At 39.3% G+C, this 23,669-nt stretch overlaps 1 protein-coding gene across 10 annotated transcripts in view; it reads right to left on the bottom strand.

Annotated features, from left to right (window-relative positions):
* The window catches only part of Akap13 (A-kinase anchoring protein 13), a 290,953-nt gene that overhangs the window by 34,128 nt on the left and 233,156 nt on the right, over nucleotides 1-23,669 (bottom strand). For all 10 annotated transcript variants that reach the window (XM_034496611.2, XM_034496621.2, XM_076935986.1 and 7 more), the window contains 3 exons: nucleotides 17,103-17,271; nucleotides 3,760-3,827; nucleotides 1,284-1,350 (listed from right to left, as the gene is read on the bottom strand). In XM_034496611.2, the coding sequence (XP_034352502.1) occupies nucleotides 1,284-1,350; nucleotides 3,760-3,827; nucleotides 17,103-17,271 (304 nt within the window). The remainder of the gene's footprint in view (nucleotides 1-1,283; nucleotides 1,351-3,759; nucleotides 3,828-17,102; nucleotides 17,272-23,669) is intronic.

Genomic DNA, 23,669 nt, shown 5'->3' with positions numbered 1-23,669 from the left:
TAGTTGTTGGAAGTAATTAAAACACAATGTATGCACATGAAATATATCATGCAGCAGTCTGAAACAACAGCTTACAATACCTCTGAAAATGACAGAGTGAAGAAATAATATAAAAGTGTAAGTCATCATTTAATGTACAATGTCATCATTTAATGTATCAATGTACAAATCAACAGATTTTCTTCAAAGATATACATGACTATAGATATAGCAGAAAGCTATGCATTAAATATACTACACAGAAATAACTGTCAACCTAAAGGTAAATCTTATACAAGATGGTAAACATTAGTTTTGGTTTGTTTTTAGATTTTAAAATTTTATTCTGTATGCATGTGTGTACACACATGCCACAGATTCTATGTGGAAGCCACAGGACAACCTGTAGGAGCTGGTTTTCTCCTTTGCCTTACAGGTTCTGAAGACTTTGCCAGGTTTGGAGGCAAACTCTTTTGTCTTCTCAGCTCTCGTATCCAACTTAAAATAGTGTTTTCAATTAAAAAGTGTGTGTGTGTGTGTGTGTGTGTGTGTGTGTGTAAGACAACTTGTGGATGTTGGTTCTTTTCTGCTATGTCAGTCCTAGGGAATGAACTCAGCTAGTCAGGCTTGGCAGCAAATACCTTTACCTGCCTGAGTCACTTTCCTAGTCCCCCATACAGTTCTCTTTTTTAAAAAAAGTGTGAATGACAGAATAGAATTTACTCAGTTTTGTGTAACATTTGAGAACCCTGGGAAAGAAAACAACAAAAGAATCATTTATATAATTTCATGGGCTATATGAAGTTTAACCAGTAAGATCTCATTTGAGTCATACTGCTGTGCGGTACTAAAACCAACCGTTTTCTCTGGTGCTGAAGAGGAGACTGAGTAGCACAGGAGTAACTTTCTCACACATATGAACTCCAGTGCACCTCTCAGCTGATGCACACACTATGACAGATACTTTCTTTTTTTTTTTTTTTTGGTTTTTCGAGTCAGGGTTTCTCTGTATAGCCCTGGCTGTCCTGGAACTCACTCTGTAGACCAGGCTGGCCTCGAACTCAGAAATCCACCTGCCTCTGCCTCCCAAGTGCTGGGATTAAAGGCGTGAGCCACCACCGCCCGGCTTGACAGATACTTTCAAGGAGGATTTGATGGTGTAATGCAAATTGTTGGTCACTGAATGTGGCAGGATAAACTGGTAACCTAATACAATCCTGATTAAGAATGACAAGCAAGCAAAAGCATCAAGTATAAAACAAAATATCTGAGTACACTTCTGAGAGGTGTACTGAGCTACTTACACTTGTTTCTCATGATGACTGTGGGCAGTGATGATGTATCGTGGGCCTGGAGGCTCCCTTTTGGCTGCTAAAAAGAAGAGAAGGTAAACATGCAGATCACACTGTAAACTCATCCTCCATCAAGTCTCCAGAAGCCTGGAGTAAAAGAGAACATTGTGCTGGGCCATGGCCAGCCTCACTTGCCATCCTTTGGACTCACCAAGAACTGCAGATAAGTGCTTAGGTGTGTCCCCACCCCATCCCAGGAATGTTTTTTTTGGTCATTTGTGTCAGCATAGCATTCTTCCATTTCCAGATGATCTGAGTACTTTCTCTTTGCTACAGATACCAAAGCTGTGTACAGAGCCTTTTCTGGCTTATAGAAATTACCTGTTCATATCTCCACTGTACTGTCAGTTACTAAACAGAAACATCTGTGCCCTGTTCATTTGCTTCTTTGATGACTAGTGTTTGTAAAGTGTTACATTCTTAGGTAGAATGCTAATTTTAGTTAAATTTCATGGGAGCAAGCACAAAAATACTTTGACAAATTACGAACTGAAGCACTTACTGTGAAACAAATCACTAAGAGGAAATAGATCACTTCTAACTGAAAATGAATGCTTCCATATAGATTATAATGATATACAAAAGAGATGCCATTCTCTGTGCGGTCATTGTTCTACAGAACCCCATGCATGCACAGTCTTATCAGAGAGTGACGCCAGTGGACAGATGGTGAGTGATGGAAGCGGTGGGAAAATGCTAGAACCAGTGGTCATCTGGTATGCAGTTCTCATTTCAACAGCAGCCACTGAACACCCACGGACTGTTCTTTGCCATCCAGTCTTTCTAATTTTAAGACTCTACCATGTACTGGACACTGTCCTAGGTACTCAGTCTACTGTACTAATCCATCAAAGATTCCTGCCTTCCTGCTTATGTTCTAGTGAGGGTGAAGTACAAATCATTAAAAAAAAAAAAAAAAAAAAGAGCAGAAAAATGTAGTCCCAGAAGATTCTAAACACTATGGGAAACGGAAAGAGAGCAGGATGAGAAAGCTGAGAGAGATGGGTGACAGGTAGCACCCGTGAGCTGAGGGTTATAGGAGCCTCCAGTTTTGGAGGAGAAAAGAAAATTCAAATTGGTATAATTTTCAAGCCTTTGCATAAACTAAAATCTTAAAGTACAGCATGAATCAAAATATATACGTCACTGAGCTGAGAAGACCCAGACACAGAAGTTAGCTATTTTCCTACTAGTCCAGCATGGCCCAAAATGAGGTCTGAGGATAACTGAGGATAACTGGTATCATTCGGGAACTCCTCAGTCCACTCCAGAATCAGAAATCCTTTTTGGGGAGGGGTTATAGCAGCAAATTTATTTGAGTAAGGTTTTTTTTTTTTTTTTTTTTTTTGGTTTTTCGAGACAGGGTTTCTCTGTGTAGCCCTGGCTGTCCTGGAACCCACTCTGTAGACCAGGCTGGCCTCGAACTCAGAAATCCACCTGCCTCTGCCTCCCAAGTGCTGGGATTAAAGGCGTGCACCACCACCGCCCGGCTAAGTAAGATTTTTGAGATGCCGATAACACTCAAGACTGAGACCACTGCACTAAGTAATGTGGTTACTGATGGGCATCCGTGTAGACATACCGAAAGTTCTCTGAGGAAGAAATACATTTCATGTGTGGTTGACAACAGTGACAATCACACAGGCTACCCAAAAGGCAAGCTTTCATGCCCATACGGCACCAATATTGGTATTTCCTTGCATTATATCATCTCTGCTATCTATTAAGTACCTTTGGAGAAAAGACTAGGTAGGTTGGTTCTAATTGAAGGAGACCCTCCCCCTCTTCATCACATATCAAAAGCCTCTGATTTCCACCTGTTGCCCTCATGCTTCTAGATGGGGAAGCTAGAGATTCCAGTAGCAGAGGATATTTGCAGAGCTAGTTAAGACAATCACTTAAACAGAAACACAATAAAATATTTAGCATATGAAAGTTCTAAAAAAAATTCCATTTAAAAATTCTTTTGAGACAGGGTTTCACTGATAAATTGGCTAACATCAAACCAAGTGCTGGGATTATAAGATTGGGTCTCTAGTTTAGTATTTTCTTTATTCAAAGTCTCAAATTCTTGAGTGTGCTGATCAAGAAGGTGACTGAACATTTTTATAAACAACTACGTGTAGATTAATTTGCTTTCAATTTTGTCACCAAATGATTAAAACAAACAAACAAACAAAACCTACTACAATCTAAATTCTAATGTGGGGATTTTGCATTTTTGCTTTGCTTTTTTGAAACAGGGTTTCTCTGGGCAGCCCTGGCTGTCCTGGAACTTACTCTGTAGACCATGCTGACCTTGCCTGAAGAAATCTGCCTGCCTCTGTCTCCCAAGTGCTGAGATTAAAAGTGCACCACCATGGCCAACTGATTTTGGTATTTTTAAATCATTGAATTTTGAGTATTCTAAAAGCTAGAAATATCTTACCTTCATTTTGACCTTTGCACAGGAGGCTAGATTTTCTCTGCAGCCTTTGTGAACAAAGGCACCGCAACCTGGAAAGGAAGCATAAGGGAAGGTCACAACAAGAAAACTAATAGGGCCTGGATTTTGATACTTTACTACTGCTGCAAGGAGGATACACACACACACACACACACACACACACACACACACACACACACACACTACCAATAACCAACAGCACATTTTACAATTACATTTACAATTCTTTATTAGAAAGCAGATATGTTTGTGAATAACCAAAGAGTCAGCAATTTATTAGACAGGAAGCCTGAGAGGTTATGAAAACTAAAATTCAAATGTCTTTCATCAAGATATTATATCTAGAGGGCCCAGAAAACCTTGAGCTGAACTAACCTGTAAATCTCCTCTCTCAGGAGCAGGTATCACAATGACCAGCAATGTATGATAATCCTAAGGGTACATAGTGGCTCACAAACTGTAGGAGTAGCCAAGAGTTCACATCTGGACTTAAGACCCACTCACCAAGATAAAAACCTAGCCAATTATGGCTAGTGAAGTCATGGATCTTGGGGGAGAGTCTACAACCACTACTTACTTCAATAAAATCAGCAAAATCCCTAACTATGTTCTAAATATTTGTCTTTACACTGATAGATAAGTGTAATCCTTACCATTCATCAAGAAAGCCCCTCTTTGTAAGAGACAAAGGTCATTACAGAAAACTATAACCAATCAAAATATAGAGTTGTGGAGCTCAGTTCTAATGGATACATTTACAAAACAACTGCCACACCTAAGGCAAAGGCACATTGCCCAGGATGGGTGAAAGATTCTAATAGTCTGAAGATCAGAGAATTTGCCAGAGACTGTGTCTCCTAGGATGTCAGAAGATATACCCATAAAAATCTCACCAATATGACTTTCCAGACATGTGCTGAACAAGGACAACAACAACAACAGACAAGCTAATGTGGACAGGGAAAGACCATGGAGGATTCAACCCTATACAAAAACTATAGGAAACTAAGGAGTGCTGAGAACTAAGGAAGAGCATATTGACTGGTTAACCAATACCTGCCTACTTACTGGTCAACCATGAAAGCATACATACAACTAACATTACTGAGCAGGCATGCAGGCACATCTTTAAGAACAATTATTGAGCCGGGCAGTGGTGGCACACACCTTTAATCCCAGCACTTGGGAGGCAGAGGCAGGCGGATTTCTGAGTTCGAGGCCAGCCTGGTCTACAGAGTGAGTTCCAGGACAGCCAGGGCTATACAGAGAAACCCTGTCTTGAACAACCAAAAACCAAAAAAAAAAAAAAAAAAAAAAAAAACAACCAAAAAAAAAAAAAAAAAAAAGAACAATTATTGAGAAAAGAGGCCATGGATTTGAAAAAGGAAGGGTATGTGAAAGAGTTAGGAGGTTGGAAAGCGAAGAAGGAAATGACATAATAATGACATATAATTTCAAACGATGAAAGAAATAATAAAAAAATGTTATGTTTAAATTATAAGAAAATTTATCAAGATGCTAAAAGGAGCTGTTAAATTTTCAGGACAAAGACCGGAAGAACTACCAGCTTAAGTCTTTCTTGAGGTCTCAAATATCCTGAGCTTTTGTACCCAACTCCCTGAGTGAGAAGCCATGTAATAAAGGTAACTACAACTCTCCCAAACCACCCCTGGGAACCCTGACTCAGGATAATACGGGAGATTTCCTGAGACAAACCAGATTCAAATTTACCAATGACACATTTTATCTCAAAGTATTTTTAGTTTTCCATTCCTGTGGCCTACAAGGGCCACTGATGTAAACCATGCACTCTGTGCCTCAGAAAGGTCATCAGCTCTTCCTGCTGCAATGAAGTCATAAAAACATGTTGTGCCAAGAGGCCAGAGGCAAAGCACAAACAAGCCAAAGATCTGTCTTTGGGGACAGCTGAAGAGGCGTGTGTCTCCTGGGAAAGGCTTACTCAGGAAATCAGACAGCATTTCACTAGGTACGGCTGCTTCAGGGGGTACCACAAACCTGGTTCTAGCCAACAAAGTTAAAATGCTCTTGGACTTGGAGGCTCGGACTTACGGACTGCGGGTTAAGAGGAACTTGCTGCTAGGAAGGAGACTGCCAGATAGCTAGATCCTGAAGGCCTTCCCCATTTCTTCTGCAGTAGTTGTTTCTGCAATGTCTGCTTGGGTCACGGGTCTCTTCCTGAACACTGGTAGTCACACAGCACTGGGATTTTGTGAGGTTTTTTTTTTTTTTTTTTTTTTTTCCTGATCTAAGAATACTGTACTCTGTAGTGCAGTACCTAGATCATGATTATTCAAATGTCTATGTATGTACAGATCCACAGCCCATTTGTCTATGCCAAATACCCTGACATAATCTTCATGACTATATTTGAAAGTTATGGTGTCAACTTATTAACACAAACGAGAAGAGGACACATAGCATGCAAACCAATTTTAATTTAGATCTAATTCTGGTTACCACCATGAGCCCAGAATAAGTTCCTTCTCCTCAAATCTTGGTTTCCATATCTACAAAACAAAAAACCACATTCCTCATTTTAAGTTCTGTGAAGATATGACAATGAAGAAACTAATCATCTAAAACTGATACAATTATTTTGGAAAGTCATTTAACAACAGCTAATGAGGTTCAGTGTGTGCCAACTTTATGAATTAGCACTGAGTCTAGAGCCATACACAAAGACCCGAGGATGCCCTTGTGGCACCGTCTGAGACAAAGTGAAAATAACTCCATATCCCAAGCCGCAGAACAGCTTGAATATGTAAGAAAGTACCACACACGAGCTAAATGCCAGCATCTACATCTATGTGCTCAATATTTCAATTCTCTACAATAGAACATTGGGGAGAATAAAGCAAATTGCAAAGTGAGATGCACAACAACAGTAAACAAACCATTACTATTACATTTTGTTCATATGAGGGAATTATAAGCCATATATTACATAAATGATTATTTGGAGGCAAGAAGAAAGACTGGCACAGAGAAAAAAAATTCAATTTTAACTGTGAAGGTGTATTTCTTTAAAAATGAAGAATAATGTACTGTGTCAAAACGTTACACAAACGTTTCTTTCCTTTACTGTGGTGATGAAAGTCAAATCTAGACCCTCATTCAGTCTAGGCAAGCATTCTACCACTTAGGTATATTTCTACATTTTAAGTTAGGGGTCAAACAAGTTCCTATTGCTATTACATTGTCCATGTATAATATCTGTGTCAATAGCTATTACATAAAAACACCAGTGCATCAAACTTTATTACTTCCCAAAGCTCCTTAGATTCCCTTATCCTTTGAAAATAGTAATTTACCACATTTGCAACACATTATATAAAAAACTAATTTCAGTATCACAGTTACAAAATGCATCCTTTCTTTTGTTTTACTCTGACTTTGTCATGTCCCGGGCCTCAATGGGCAGGCAGTAAGACAGGATACTGGTTTGAGAACTTGGCACTAATTCTGGTCTGTAAATGTGACAAACCAAACCAGTTCTGACCAAAACTGTTTCCAAGCTGGCCCCCTCTGTTCCCTTCTACCTAGATTCAACAAACCTCAGAAGGTTAAATGCTACTTGGGGGGCGGGGGGCACTGTTACTTTTGAACAGACTTTGGCAGTTCTCAGGTTCTTGGGCCACTGATTGAGATCTAAGAACAATTCTACTTCATGAGATACAAACGTGAAAATTACATCTTGAATGTGCTTCCAGTAGAACTTTTCACAGAAATTTATGTTTTCAGTTAACTGTCTTCAAACCCACAACCTAGCTGAAATTTTTATTATGTCCAGGATTACAGCCACAAGTCGAAGTGATAAACAGTTCGCATGGCTATCTGTTTACCACCAAGCGGCCCTGGACTCAACACATTTTTTAGTGCTAGGTGTGAATGAATTAGAAACCGCTAGCTCCAAGGACACCAGCCAGAGTCAAAATTTAAAACTGTATCATCTGTTTTCAAATAGACAATTAAAAACACATGACGTGAAGGTAGGTACACTGCCACAAACCATACCACATTGTTAGGAAGACCAGAGAAAATCTATCTGGGCTCTGCTCTCCTGAGAAGCTGGAACCCACACTTGGCTGTATGTAGATTGCCTTTGCCTAAGTTCTTTTCTTTCTCAATGGCTGTGCTTAATCTATACTAAACCTTTTCTTTTTCTTTCTTTCTTCTTTTTAAATGAACCTCAACATTTATTAAATGTTCGTAACAAAGAAAAAGCTGATTTGGTCTTCTTTATATTGAAAACAGTGCCTAAGAGCAGTAATGGGATGATTTCATTATTTCAAAATTCTTCAAAAAGTCACAAAGTACAGTGGTTCATAGGCACAGAACTGACCTTTGATCACTTTTCTTTTCTTTCCTTTTTTTTTTTTTTTTTTTGGTTTTTCAAGACACAGTTTCTCGGTATAGCCCTGGCTGTCCTGGAACTCACTCTGTAGACTATGCTGGCCTCAAACTCAGAAATCAGGCGGATTTCTCCCAAGTGCTGGGATTAAAGGCGTGCACCACCACTGCCCAGCAACATTTCTGTGAAATTAAAAGCCAATAGCTCAGTCTGCATCTACCCATTCCCTCCCTCCCTCCCTCCCCTTTACATGGGAACATCTAACAAAAGAAAATGGAACAAATTTGTATGCCTGGGAATGATTTTTTTTGTCATATCATTCATGATAGATCTCTGGGGAAACATTACATACTATGCATTTTTTTTTTCAGCAGGAAAACTGTCATATGCAGCCAGACTTTTGAAGTAAGAAATATTAAAGTACTTCAGTGCACTGTTTTGTCTACTAGCAGCAAAAATCTATGTGGAAAAAAAAATTGATCCTTTTTAAGGACACATGGCCTTTAAGGACAAATAGAAACATTTTCCTCCTATGGGAAAATGGAAAACTAATTCTAACAACAAGAAAAGAAACACCCCCAGAAACGAGGCCAAACCAACCAACCACACACAAAATTGAACCAATCCATGGAACTAACAGCAACTTAGAAACACATGCTCCAGAATTTTTTCTGCAACTTCTTGTTTAAAATCACTGGGGACTTTCAGGCGCTGTCTGGTCTGGACTGATAGTACTTGTATGCAAAAACCATGTGAGATGTTCTTAGTAGCCAGTGTTAATAACCACAATGCTGATGTTCAAAATGAGAGGAAAGCCACAGAAAAGAGCTAAGGCACTTTGGCTAACTGTTCCTAACAGCAGTTTTTATAAGAACACTGATAAACAGAGTGAAACAAAGTGTTCTTGTTGATCAAGAATGGAGTTTATTGTTCAAACACTTTATTTACCTTCTTTTCTCCTAAATAAAAGGATCTTTTCTTTAGGCAATTGTTTGTGTTTACTATCTCACAGAAGTAACTGATTGGTTCTAAATTCAGAAACCATCCAGTTACTGAGTTGTTGCTTCTGAGGAAATCCAAAGAAAAACCCAACCATCATGCAGGTCTAACTAATGTTTCCTACTTAGGATCCAGTCGGTCTTAGTCGACAGAAATAACTCGCCACAAAAGTACCCAGAAGATGCCAACACAACAGAATAAAACCAACAATAGCCTCAATGTCATTTTACATCTGTTAAATGCAAACAAAATAAAACCGCTGGCAAGATTCAAAACTTTGAATGTAACAAATTCTTTAATCTGTAGGACTCCACTGAGCTTTCCACAAAATAAAGTATTTGTGGCAGCCGGAGAGAACAGTTGATTATTCACAGATAGCTTTACATGGTGTAGAATGAAGAACTGCAAAGACATTTATTTCTCCACTAACCCTAAACCAGGAGTACAGTTTGGATTAAGGGGAAAAAAATTCCTCCTAAGGTTTCTGCTCAATTCATTTACTTTGAAACATTTCTGAGCAGAGAGTTTAGGTTTTCTGTTAAGCATAGGAGTAGGCTGCTGAGAGCACACAGACGTTCTACAGCTCACTGTTTTTTTGTGGCCATTAACATTAACACTTTTGCGTTATTCCACAGTAAACTGCACATAAAGTGTTCTTGTTGATCAAGAAAGGATCTTTCTTCAGGCAATGGTTTTGTGTTCTGACAGACTGGTCCATGGTAATCTTGTGGTCTCAGAGATGACTACTTTACTGAAAAGTTCATCCTATCAAACTATTAGTATTTGTAAGTAGATAGATACACGAATGTGCAGATGACAGGAGTAAGTCACTGCAAGCTATCATAATACATCTCTGTCATGTCCTACATTTGATCCTTCTAAATCATAAGTCAGAGCCTGAGAGAACAGCTCTCTGGTTATGAAGTTCTATCCAGTGGTCAGAAAAATGGGTTTTTATTAAACAAAAAGAAAAGCTGTTGTCTTCTAAAAGCACAGTGGTTTCCCAGGAGGTAGGTGACTAACTGCAGAGATGCTACATTTCCTGAGAATCCTGGGAAGATCCTGAATATGAGTGGGGGTGAAGGGAAAAGACAAAGGATTCTAAATCCCCGGATTACTCATATTTCCCACTTTCTGCAAAGATAATAGATACCATTTTAATAGATAATAATACTACTTTTTTCCTCCAAAGAAGCAAACTGCACATGGGTATACACAAACCTTACTGCTACCATCAAATGATTAAATTCTTCTACTACTATGGTGGGTCATTTTGTGTGTGTGTGTGGCAGTTTTATGTAATGATAAAAATAGTACCTACAAACAGCCTTGACCAGAAATGTGTCACAGAATTTTGAGTTAAATATATTATATATAACATGCTATTTATAGGCATTACTACATATTTATATATGTGAAAGATTATATATGGATATATAATTATATATTGTATATTTTGATAATAGATAAATTAAAAATATCTGTGGAGATTTCTCAATGATCTTTGTTGAATTACTTTTTATATATATGTGTGTGTATAAGATGGGGGAGGGAGAGGGGTGAGGAGAGACGGAGGGATGGGAAGTGAAGGGAAAGAAGGGAGGGAGGGAAGAGGAGAGAGAACACAAGTGAGCTACCTTGTTTGAGATAGGGGCTCTTTGTTGTTTGCCATTGCTCACAAGCTTCTGGGGATTCTCCTGCTTCCTCTTATTTCCCATAATCCCTTGGATGATAGGTGCATGATATTGCACCTAAATTTATAAGGGCTCTCAGGATTCAATTCATATCTTCATATCAGTGTGACAACTGTTTTTCTCAAAAGAGCCAACTCCTCTGCCCTTGTTCTATTTCCAAACATTTAAAAATTATAGCTAAACATATTTTTTCTGTGTGCGTTATGGCATGTGTGTGAAGGGCAGAAGACAATCTCTATCATGTGGATCTCTGAGGATCCAACCCAGAGGTCAACAGGCATTGTGATCTGGTGAGCCCTTGTTTCATTTCTGTTACAAAATCTTGCTATGTAGCCTAGTTTGGCCTTAAGCCTTATGGTACTCCATCTGCCTCAGCCATCTGTGTGTTGGGATTTCAGGTACACACCACCACGCGACACTTTCATTACTTTTAGGATTAAATACTACGGCTGGCAATATACTTCAGTGGTAAAGTGCTTTCCTAGCAAACGGGAGGCTCTACGTTCAATTCCCAGTACCAAAATACTAGTCCCACCACCTCTAAAGACTGGCAAGCATATAATCAGCGAGTTAAATACAAAAAGCCTTTGGGAACCATAAAAATTTCCTAGAAAACAGAAAAGCTAATTTTTTCTTTTGTAAGCAAACAAATCTAAATATGCTGAGGATACAGACATTTGGAATATTTAAAATTCTCCACAATGATCCTTCAAATGAAACTTTATGTCTGCTCTATTGTTTAACCTTGTTCTTCCACTATAGAGGCTATTCATTTAGCCACTTAGTCATTTCTCTCTTGCTTGTATATCTACTAATTGCTCCTAAGACTGGTTTGCTTCCATCTGTGGCACCTATGGTTTTGCTGTTGTTTTTAAGTTGTATTGCTTGACTTCACAGGACACCTACCTCCATGTTCCCCTCTCTGGGGGAGTCTCTGGGTATGCTACTTTGTTCACAGAGTAGTTCTATATTTTGCTTCAGTTGGGGATAGTCGTGGTTTCACTATTCCTAAATGGGGTTTCACAAAACATCTTGTACAATGCTTAGCTCATGAGTTACAGTCCGTAGAATGGTAAAAACCTGAACCCCAGACTTATGTACAGTAGGGTTCCAATCAGAGTCCGGGGGAGATTGACAGGTTCCTGCTTCAGAAGGTCATAAAATGCAATGTTTCTATATCCACAGCCTTTAAAACTTTTGGCTCTACTCAGGTGTCTTAATTTCCAGCTTTTATTATATATGCCTTTCTTGTAAAAATGTTTATTTCTTTTTTTCCTTTTTCTGAGATAGGGTCTCACGATGTAGCTCTGACTGTCCTGGAACCTGCTGTGTAGACCAAGCTGGTTTTGAACTTACAGAGATTCACCTGCCTCTGCCTGTTTATTGTCAACTTGACTGTACTAGAAAAGATGCATTGCTTGTCTCTACATGGACATTTTCACAATGTTACTAAGCAGGGGGGCTTCCCATAAATGTGAATGGCACCCTCCCACAGGCTGGGGACTCAGATAAAACAAGAAGGGGAAAAGGTAGCCAGTGTAGGCATTATTTCCCAGTTTCCTTGGCACTATGATGTGATCTGCTCTGCTTTGACACACCCTTCCTAAGAAGAAGAGCTGGAACTGTAAGTCAGAATATATAACTTTTGCCTTTCAAGTTGTTTCCTTCAGGTATTTGTCAGGAGATGAAAGTCTAAGTGATAAAAAAGTACTTGCTATGAAGAAGTAGGATCAGATCTGTGGCTAACCTAACCATGTAGAAACTTTTCAGAAATGGTTTGTGAGCATTTCAAAAACCCCCATAGAGGTCCTAGGTACTTGAGCCATAATTTAGCCAGTGTTGTGAGTGCAAATGCCCAGAATGCTGATAGGGGAGGGATAGAAAGATTGCTGGGGAGGTTTCTGACAGGAGTAAGGACAACACTAGAAACTGGACTAATGGCATGCATTTTAAACTGTGACAGAGAACTTGTATTTTAAGCAAGCCCTGGGACTTATAAGGCTAAATTTGAAAGTGATAGACTAAAAATTTTAGTGGAGAAAATTTTGCAGCAGCCCAGCATTCAGGCTGTGGCTTACAGATCCAGCATTCAGGCTGTGGCTTACAGATAGCACATGCGCGCTCGCGCTCTCACTCTCACACTCTCTCTCTCTCTCTCTCTCTCTCTCTCTCTCTCTCTCTCTCTGTAAGAGTTGTAAGCAAAAAAGCATAGAAGAAAGTTTTGAAGTATGTGCAAAATGGAGACAAGGAAACAGGAGCTGCTGATGACAACATAGCCACCAAAAAGAAGTCAAGTACACTGAAGAAATAGGAAAGATTCTAAGGACATCTCAGGACTCAGGAACTGGCTGGATCTCCCTAAGGTATGAAGTTTTTTTCTTTTAAATCAATCAATCAATCAATCAATCAATCAATCAATCAATCATATATGAGTGTGCATACAGTGCTTGAAGAATCCAGAAGGAATCAGATGTCTTGAAACTGGCATCACAGGCAGCTGTGAGCAGTTAGTGCTGCTAGGAATGGAACTGGGGTCTCATGGAATAGCAACCAGTGCAATTAACTACTGAGTCATCTCTCCAGTTCTGGGTGAAGAAGTTTTGATTCATTTGAAAATGCCGTTTTGAGCCAGGCAGTGGTGGCGCACGCCTTTAATCCCAGCACTTGGGAGGCAGAGGCAGGCAGATTTCTGAGTTGGAGGCCAGCCTGGTCTACAGAGTGAGTTCCAGGACAGCCAGGGCTACACAGAGAAACCCTGTCTCAAAAAACCAAAACCAAAACCAAAAAAAAAAAAAAAAAAAAAAAAAAAGAAAATGCTGTTTTGAGAAGAGAACTCCAGGGCTTCCAGGGCAACCTGTTAGGAAGTACTTGAAAGGCTGACTTTAGGGAAACTGTCCCAAGGAGGGACTGGAACAAAGCAAGCAAGACCATACTCAAGAGGACCAACATTAATCCTGTAACTATATGGCAGGCATCTGAGGCACAGGTGGCACTGTCACACTGTTAGGGAAGTGTTTCCTCAGGTGTATTCTGAGACCACTACACCCATGTTTCAGGGGAACCTGGCTACTACCTGAGCTTGTGGCGGTCCTTGACTTTATTCACACAGTGCTGGTTTTGTAGATAGGCAGACAGTTATGAAATCATAGGCCTTCTACCCCGATTTCAAAGGAAGGCATAGAGACCCAGCAACGTATAGCAGAGTTGGTATCCTTGAAGGAAGCCCCACAAAGGGCAATGCATTAAAATATGGAGGTGAAGCAAAGGATGTAATAAAAACCCTAGGAATATGGGATGTCTGGGGCTCCCATCATACCATTATGTGCTTCAGGTGGTGGATACATAGCTATATGATTTAACATTTGCCATGTTGGGTACTGATCTTGGTTTGGTCCAATTCCATGTTATTCTGCTGTACCTCTTTTTCTATATGGGAATGTATACTTTGTGCCATTGTATATTTCCAATATCCAATTTCTTTTTTAATTTTATAAAAGCCCATAGCTAAGGGTTTGCTTTAAGTCTCTGAAGAAACTTAGCACTTCTGAACAACACTGTTAAGATTTCAGGGATTGTATATATTTTGCTTTATTAGTCAGCCACGAACCTTTAAGGACCAGGTATGGAATATTATGATGTAAGGAGATATGTTTGGGTATCAATTTGATAAAGGCTAGACTTGAAATAGTTAATGTTGTCAACTTAGGGGCTTGAAGAAACATACTTTTGAGTGAGTCAAAAAGATGAGCAAGCCGGGCGGTGGTGGCACACGCCTTTAATCCCAGCACTTGGGAGGCAGAGGCAGGTGGATTTCTGAGTTCCAGGCCAGCCTGGTCTACAGAGTGAGTTCCAGGACAGCCAGGGCTACACAGAGAAACCCTGTCTCGAAAAACAAAACAAACAAACAAACAAACAAAACAAAACAAAAACAAAACAACAAAAAAAGATGAGCTACAGGGAATCTGGGGTGATTCAACCTGAATGTGGATAACACCACCTATAGAGTAGGGTCCAGGTCAAAGGAGAAAAAGAAAGAAAAAAGCCAGGCAGCAGAGGCATTATCTGTGCTTAATAGACACCATGTGGCCTATTCTGCTTTACCATGCCCAGTCTATGTAATGGATAGAAACTACTAAAACCATGAACTAAAATAAATCTTCCCTGCCTTAAGTTGTTTGTCACTGATATCTGATCAAAGCAAGAAAAAAATCCACATTAATAAAATGTGTCTGCATGTGTATATATAGTTTTTCCAGCATTTTCATATTTTATAGCAGAAAGTATTTCAGTCTGCTTTACAAATGAAATTCCTTGACTATCAATTTCATACTAGCAGTCAAGAGTTATGGCCTTAATTAACAGAGACCCTAAACTGAAGAGACTAAGTGACTGTGGAATGCTCAGCCCTAAATTGACATTTACATATCAGAGCCCTTTCCACAAGGCTCAGGGATGCTTCCTAGAGAGGAAGAGGAGAAAGGATAAGAGCCAGAGGTAGTAGAAATCCTCTAGGAAACAGTGTTTTCTGGATACTTGCACGTATAACTCAAAGTGATTCGAACATTATGAATAAGACCTGTGAAGCCCAAATCCTATCACAGACGGGCTCAGAAGCTATTGGCATGTGATAACCCCTGCAAGAGAAAGAACCAGTTTTCTTGAATGATATGACCCCTGGTAGGTGGACATGTTCAGACTAGTTGGGCAACATAAATTGGATTAGATTGTGGCAGGAAGAAATCTCCAAGTTTGATGGTTAGGGATGTGTAGATGGTTAAGGAAAGAGTTGGGGATGTGTGAATATATTAAAAATACATTGCATTAACTTTCTAATTTCAGTAAACTGAATTATTTTTGAGTAATGGATTATCTTGAATACAAAATAAATGAGTGAAAACAAGACATCATAGCATACTGTGTGAGGCTTAGCCACTGTCTCATCTGCATGTGTTGCAGGTCTAACATGAGACAAGTCACCACAGCCTCCTAGTTGTGCTGGGCTTAGAGTGGCTGACTTCCAGTTTTCTCACCTCTAAATAAAGCAGCTTTTTTGTTTTACCTTGGTGTGCTTTACAAATATAATTACTTTCTATGTGTACAACAACACAATTTTGAGAAATACTGCCTTAGAAATATATTTGCAAGTTATAGTATATAAGTTTGATTTGGCCTGTTGCTTGATCCTGCAGTCCATGAGCCATCGATGGCTTTTGTATTTTAGAAGGTTGACAAAGAACTGACCCCATAGGAAAGCCAGCAGTCTCAATTAACCCAGACTCCAGGGAGCTCCCAGACTGAGCCACCAACTAGGAGCATACATGGGCTGGTCCAAGGCTCCCGACACATATATAGTCTGGTCTGGCCTCTGTAGGAGAAGATGTGCTTAATCTTCAAAAGACTTGAGGTCCCAGGGGAGGGGGAGGTTGGACCCTCTTGGAGGCAATAGGGAAGGAAGAACGGGATAAGTAACTGTGGGAAGGGGGACCAGGATAGGGGAAACGACTGGAATGTAAATAAAATAATTAAAAAACAAGAAAAAGAATTGAAAAGATGAATATGACATGCCATGCAAAAGTTTAAATATCAGCCATCTATAAGTGAAAATTTCCTGGACTAAAGTCTTTTTGTTGATACATCTATGGCTGCTTTTGTGTTGCAATTGTAGATGAAGTAGCTGTGACACAGACACTGGTTATCTAAGTCCTATACCAGAAACACAGAGCATATGTGCTCATGCAGACACTCTCATCTGGTAGCCATCATGATTTAATACTGGCAAAGGGCTGGATCATATTCCAAAAGACCAGATTTAAAAGTAAATGCACAAGGGCTGGGAAACAGCTTAGAAGTAAGATTGCTTTTTTATAGTAGGCCCTGAGTTTGAATCTCTTAACTGCACGTGCATGTGTGCATGCATGCATGCATTTGTGTGTGAGGGGGAGGCAAGCATAAAAATAAGTGTGTAGGATCTGACAAAGGATCTGAGAGCTTTAAGGTTCAAGACTTTGTATGCTTTGATTTGTTAGATTTCTTGCAATATGAGGTGGTTTATAAGCGTAGAATCTGAAACTAGAGATATTTGAATAAAAAATATAGATTGCATGTTACATAATTAAAATTTGAAGAAAAACAACCACGAGTTACTTCTCTACACAAATGAGGAACAGATCAGGGGTGGGATGCACAGGAAACTAGAAACAAACCAGCTTTCATGAGGCAAGACATCCTCATTGGACGGAAGGAAGAAGCATGTCTCTTACTTGCACATGTGTAGGCGTCCTTGTTGGTGAAAGGCTTCATGCACTGGCTGCAGTTGATGGGACCCACAATAGGAATGGGGCTGAAAGTGTGCCCGTTTAGAGTCTTTTTATCTTTTTCCTTCTCTTTAGATTCTTTCTCTTTCTCCTTAATTTTATCCTTTTCCTTTTCCTGCAAAGAAAAGAATCAACAGTTAATTGAGCACTAGAAGGACAGCCTTCCCCTTACCTGGACACACAGAGGGCAAGTGGTCAAGGGAGGGTGGTGGCTACTGTGCATAGAAATGAGGAACAATGCCTGGGCAACATTTTATCAATTTTCAAACATTCGAGATCGCATTTGAAACACTTATGAGTTCTGAGCCATCAGGAGCTGTTTACATTAACAGGGCAGAGCCTACAAAGGAAGGGCTTTCCTTAGTAAGGTGTAGCATAGTTCACACAGGGAGCACTGAATTTAGGACCAGTTTAGAAGAGGAGCAGAAGGAAGGATAGTAGCAATTCTGGGTCAGCTTGAAGGAGAAAAACAATGTCATATAGTTTAAAAAGTTCTGTGAGGTTCCTTTCTAAGTTTTACAAACTACATGTATGTCCCCAAGGAATGATGACGTTTCCTTCCTTACTCTAATCAGAACCATTAAATATCCCCACATATACTGTTTTTTTCCCCTAATTAGAACTCAGTAGGTTAGCAGATATTAATTTTGGTTCAATGTTCAAATGGTGACAGGCACTGAGAGGCAGGTAGAGAAGTGCACAGAGGTTAAGAACAAAGGCAGTTCTAAGTCCTACTCATGGTGGGACTGTGATGAATGATCTCTCTGAGCCCCAGTCATTTCACTTGCAAATGGAGATGTACCCATTTATAGTTCTGTTTTTGTTCGTAATAAGAAGTAACACAGCCAGGCAGTGGTGGTGCACCCTTTAATCCCAGCACCTGGGAGGCAGAGGCAGGTGGATTTCTGAGTTCCAGGCCAGCCTGGTCTACAGAGTGAGTTCCAGGACAGCCAGGGCTACACAGAGAAACCCTGTCTCGAAAACCAAAAAAAAAAAAAAAAAAAAAAAAGTAAAACACAGAAAGCCTAGCACATGCTAAGTAACATTTAATACATTATAGAAATTACTTATACCTCAATGAAAATGAGTGTCATCAGTATATTAACTCTCCTAACGCAACACAAAAGCACAATCTTTTGTAGTGAAAGAAAGGATATTTTGACTTGTGGTAGGAGACAATAACCCAGGAGCGGTAACAAGGATGCTGCTGCAAAGCTTGGAAAAAGAGAAGTACAGAAAGACAAGAGGCCTTGCCAGGAACCTTCCCCAGACCTCCTTCCTTGTCTCTTTAAGCTGATTACTACAGCACCCATTTCCTCTCAAAAGACTGGGCACCTAGGGTAGGGAATTCCCAAGAGTAATGAAATAATTCTCTTACAAACTAATCCATGAAGTGCTAAAATTCATAGAGGTGACTTTTACCTATAGTTATATACTGGGATTATAATCTAAAAAAAATACCCAAGCTTCTCAGAGTGAGTGACCATGACAATCACTAACCATGTGACTCATCAATGCTACCTGCAGAGGTCATCTAGATAGACTCAGTGGGCAGGTGGGCATCATGCTTCCCACTCTACCACAGAGAGGATAATGCATGACACTTATAATAATGAATAGTTACTAAGTGCCAGGCTCTGAAATAAGCAACTTACGTGTATTTTCTTAGGACAGGGCACTGTTCTAATTATCTCCATTTTATATTTGAAGAGACTGAGGCTTAGAGATGTCTAATAATATATGTTGGAGTACAGAGCGGGAACTATTTAAACTGGAACTGATGCAGTTTGGGATCACTAAAGCTCAGCTCTCATTCACCACACTTACTGTAAAGGGTTGGCAATGTTCCTTGAGTTGCAAAGGATCACAAAGCAATGCTCAGTACCAAATAGGGACTCAATCTGTCTGATTTTCTAAAAGCTCAGAACCCACCCAATATATGAAATGGGCTATTTGTAAAATCTATGATTCATGTGAAACTCTCCCTTAACAGAATACATGGAGCAAACTCCCCAAAGCCAAACTGATGCATCTTAAACACTATTAAAAAAAAAAAAAAAAAAAAAGCCCAAACAGACAGGATGGGGGAAAACCACTTTACAAAACAGGAAACTCTTCTGAACAAAAATTAGTAACTGCTAAAGTACATAGAACCCGAATTACCACACCTTGAACACATCCTTTTTAATTATTTTTTTGCTGCAGATTTCTCTGAGTAAATTGTTGTTAAAACCATCTTTTCTTTCTTTCTTTCTTTCTTTCTTTCTTTCTTTCTTTCTTTCTTTCTTTCTTTTGGGGGGGGGTTTGAAGGTTTAGAGCATACACCAATGATTAAAAAAAAAATCAAACAGCACAACTCTAGGGCAGCTAGATTAGCCTCTGATGAACTGTAATGTTCTTCAGATCTGAATAATGCATTTTCTCATCCTTTACAGTAATCCAGAGGAGTTCCTCCAAGGACAAAGTAAAACAACAAACTACACATGCTCCCCCCCCCCCCCCCCCCCCGCTGTAATTCAGTGCTTTGAAGAAGTCTGGCTCTTACCTGCCCATGTTTTATTCCTGTGAATCTCACTGTTATGAGAGGAACTTCGGGAAGCCGACCCCATTTTACCGACATGATTTGACCCCCATGCCAGGAAATGTTCTCTCACAGGAGATGCTCATGCCGGCAGGCAGACAGCTCAGAGCTACCATTAGCAAAACGGTAAGAGGAAGCCAGGGACTGGTTGAGAAAGGGCATAAGGGGAGGGCTGGGGCTGCTAGCTTGCTTGAGACAGTCTTAACTATTTGAATGCTGCTGGTAAAGCTAACCACTCTACCCTGAAGAACACAGGAAATGAAAGAAAACTGAAGTAACTCTAAAATACATGTGTGGACAGCATTTGCATTATAGTATGGGAAATACGGCAAGGATCGAGACCACACACAATACTGGAAGTTAAAAAGCACATCTACTAAAAAACATATTCCTAATTGCATATAAAGCAATGTTTTATAAGAAAATATTTTAGCAAAGTTGCTAATGGTAAAACGGTGACTAGTTATTATTCTTAAATTTAATATGTCTAGATTTAACCATTGCTAACATGCTTTAACTATATTGTGGAAAAAGAATCTAAGGGCATTTAAAAATGGAGGAGACTGGTCACAATACTACTAGGGTACTATGCAAGTAAATCAATTTTCACTTTCCTAAACCTATCCTTTTAGAAGTTAGGTTACTCCATGTGCATGAAAACCTAATGTGATTAGGCATCTTGGAAAGTTCTTCATATACAAGGCACAGAAACTAGGAACTGGGCCTGAATGGCTCACTATAAAGTTAACCAGTGTAACCTTTTGGTCTAAAACATGCCTTGTGTCTTCAAGCTGTCCTTGTAAAAATGAGAACTTAATAGAAAAATAAAAACCAATCAGTGGTGTGAAGACCATTCTCTTTATGAAGACAAGCAGTACATATGTATCCAAGGGTCTTAATATGTGTATAATATGCACAAAATTTATTCAGCAGAAAACAGTACTACTGCTCAAAGACAATACAACAAAAGAGAAACTGCCCATCTTCCTCTTACACTTCCTGTTTAGGGCTTCTAACCTTCTGAAAAGCATTCAGTCCATACATTTGCATTGTCTGCATGTTACAGATGACTCAAAGGTTATGTATGCAGGACTGATAACTAAATTCCTTATATAATAAAAACTATACACATAAAAACTTGGCATTATTGGGCAACACATATTATCTAGGAATGTGAAACATTTGCTGTCTAATAGCTAATTCTGGGCTACTCTGATGTCCAAGGACTGTTGGCAATCACAGCTTAAACATGTGGAATAACAAACCCAAGATTATAATTGTATTCTCATATCTATCTATCTATCTATCTATCTATCTATCTATCTATCTATCTATCTATACCATGTTTGCTCAGAGAGAATTTCCTAACTATATTCAGATACAACTGAATATATGTATTGGTTAGTAGCTGAATAACTATATGGTCTAATGAACACATATTAAGAAATTAATAATCTTAGCACTTGGTAGACACTTCAGTGGTTACATCACTGGCCTAATATGTGCAGGGACCTACAATCTCCAGCACTGAGAAAAAAGAGAAAATAACTCCTAAACAGAGTAAAAGAAGTGAAAGTTCATTATTTTTATAGAAAAAATAGTATTGATATGTACAATATCACTATTGTACACATGACTATTTCTCTCTCATTACCCCTGCTTATACTGACAAAGTCATAGTGTTCGGTAGTAGCTGCAGGTGTATTTAACAGTTAGCTAACAGCCACTAACTGCAAAGCTGGCATGTTAACACACTTGGCTACTGGGGTACTTGCAAACACCCGGTAAAGGGAACCGTACTGCAATCTGCAGAGCTATGAATTTGCAAGTTTTGGAGTTTCCATTGCTGGAGATGGTTTAGCCCCCAAAGATCAAATCTTGAAGCCAAGTCTAAAAGAGGAACCATACCAATTGCAAAAGAGTGTTGTCATTTTGACTACAGAGAGAAACGGAGGCAAGAAGTCAACTGATTCTTTAACAGTGATGACAGACCTGACAACTCTAACACAGGTAGCCTTCCCCCTCCTCCACGACCCCCCTCTCACCTCATCACTTGACTCTCTAAGACTAGTCCTTAGAGGTTAAAAAATATTACAGAAAAGGGAAAAAGAAACTATTTAGTAATATATTTTGCTGAAAAATAAGTGCATGGTGACAGGCAACATGTGTGGGAAGCCAGACCTCATGTTGCCCTGCTTGAGCATTATCTAGACTTGCTTCTTGAAACACTTTATTGAGTTGCAGTCTATAGAGTACGGAAGTTGGGGTGAGAGTCTGTTTTAAAGATTAAGTTCCAGTTTCTAAGTCTGATCTCACACTATTTTTTTTTTTTTTTTTTTTTTTTGGTGTCTGTATTACTCCCTCAGCAATTTCACTGTTGTATCTACCATGCAACGGGAGAAGTGATCAGAGAGTCTCTACTGACTTGCTGGTCTTATAATTTTGTGTGTGTGTGTGTGTGTGTGTGTGCGCGCGCGCTCGCGGGTATTTGGATAAGATTCCAGTTTAAAAGCAAAACAAAGCCGGGCAGTGGTGGCGCATGCCTTTAATCCCAGCACTTGTGAGGCAGAGGCAGGCAGATTTTTGAGTTCGAGGCCAGCCTGGTCTACAGAGTGAGTTCCAGGACAGCCAGGGCTACACAGAGAAACCCCGTCTCGAAAAATCAAAAAAAAAAAAGCAAAACAAAAAGTAACAGAAACATTTTGAATTCATCCAAACCAGACCACTATATTTTCAAGGGTGACTGAGAATTACAGGCCACCAAGCAGAGAAGCTTTTCAATAACACATGGTTTGGTTTTTCCAAGGGGATTTTCTTTTGTTGATAGCAACTACAGATGAAACAAGGTAAAAGAAACATGCAGGTTCTGCTGCTGCCAGTACGTGGAATACAGTCCGCATCCCATCCTCTTGACTTCTTACATATTGTTTTAGTTTTAAAACAAAAATGGAGCCAATATTTAAACACATAATTAGGCCAGAAGTGATTTAGTAGACTGTATTTCCATTCTGTACTTGGTAGGAAAAATGGTGAAAAAGTGGATTTGGTGCAAGAGTTTTGTGGGAAAAGATAATTTATTTAAAAAACCTGCAGCCTTAGCTAGGAAAGTAAATGCACTCTCAAAGGTCCTTGTGCTTCTTTCCTATACTTGGTGGGGGACTACTGGAGAGAACTTATGGGTGTGTGCCCTTGAAGGGGGTTATGAAGTCCCAGCCCCTTACTTTGCTTCCTCTCCAGCAGATGCTTTGACCATGGGGCACTTTACTACCACAGGCCCAAAGCAACAGTACTAGGTGAACACAGGCTGAAACCTCTGAAATCGAATCCTTCTTAAAGAGATGATTAGAGCAGGTAATTTTTTACCATACAAAAAGCTAATACATTTATTAAAACTTATTGGTTGTATTTCTATTAGCTTATATAACTGAGTGCCTGAAAGGCTTAGTTAGGAAAAAGAGGGTACTTTTTTTTTTTTAAATTGAAAAAAAAATTAACATATTTTGATCTGTTTTTTCCCTCTTCCCTAATTCTTCCCGGGTTCTCCCTACTTTTCTATATCTTCTACTAAAAAAACCAAAAAACAAAACAAAACATTACCAACACCAAGTAACCCTTTAAAAACACAAAAATGAAAGCCAAGACAAGTTTTGTTTATGCAAATGAATAGTTAAGATCAAGAGAGAGAGAGAGAGAGAGAAAGGAAGAAAGAAAGAGAGAGAGGCAAAACAAAGCAAAATGAAACAAAAATACTACTGAGCTCGTTTTGTGTTGGCCAATACTTGTGGGCATGAGTATTGCCCCAGGTGTGTTTGCTATAAAGAGGGTACATCTTTATAAGAATGTTGTTGAGTTCAGTATATATGTATGCACGTTTATGAGATACATGTGATTCTTTTCAAGTGGTCCTTAACTGAGTATATCTTTGTATGCTT

The sequence above is a fragment of the Arvicanthis niloticus genome, chromosome 1 (genome assembly GCF_011762505.2).
Source record: "Arvicanthis niloticus isolate mArvNil1 chromosome 1, mArvNil1.pat.X, whole genome shotgun sequence".
Lineage (NCBI taxonomy): Eukaryota > Metazoa > Chordata > Mammalia > Rodentia > Muridae > Arvicanthis > Arvicanthis niloticus.
This window is presented reverse-complemented; position numbering and strand designations above follow the sequence as displayed.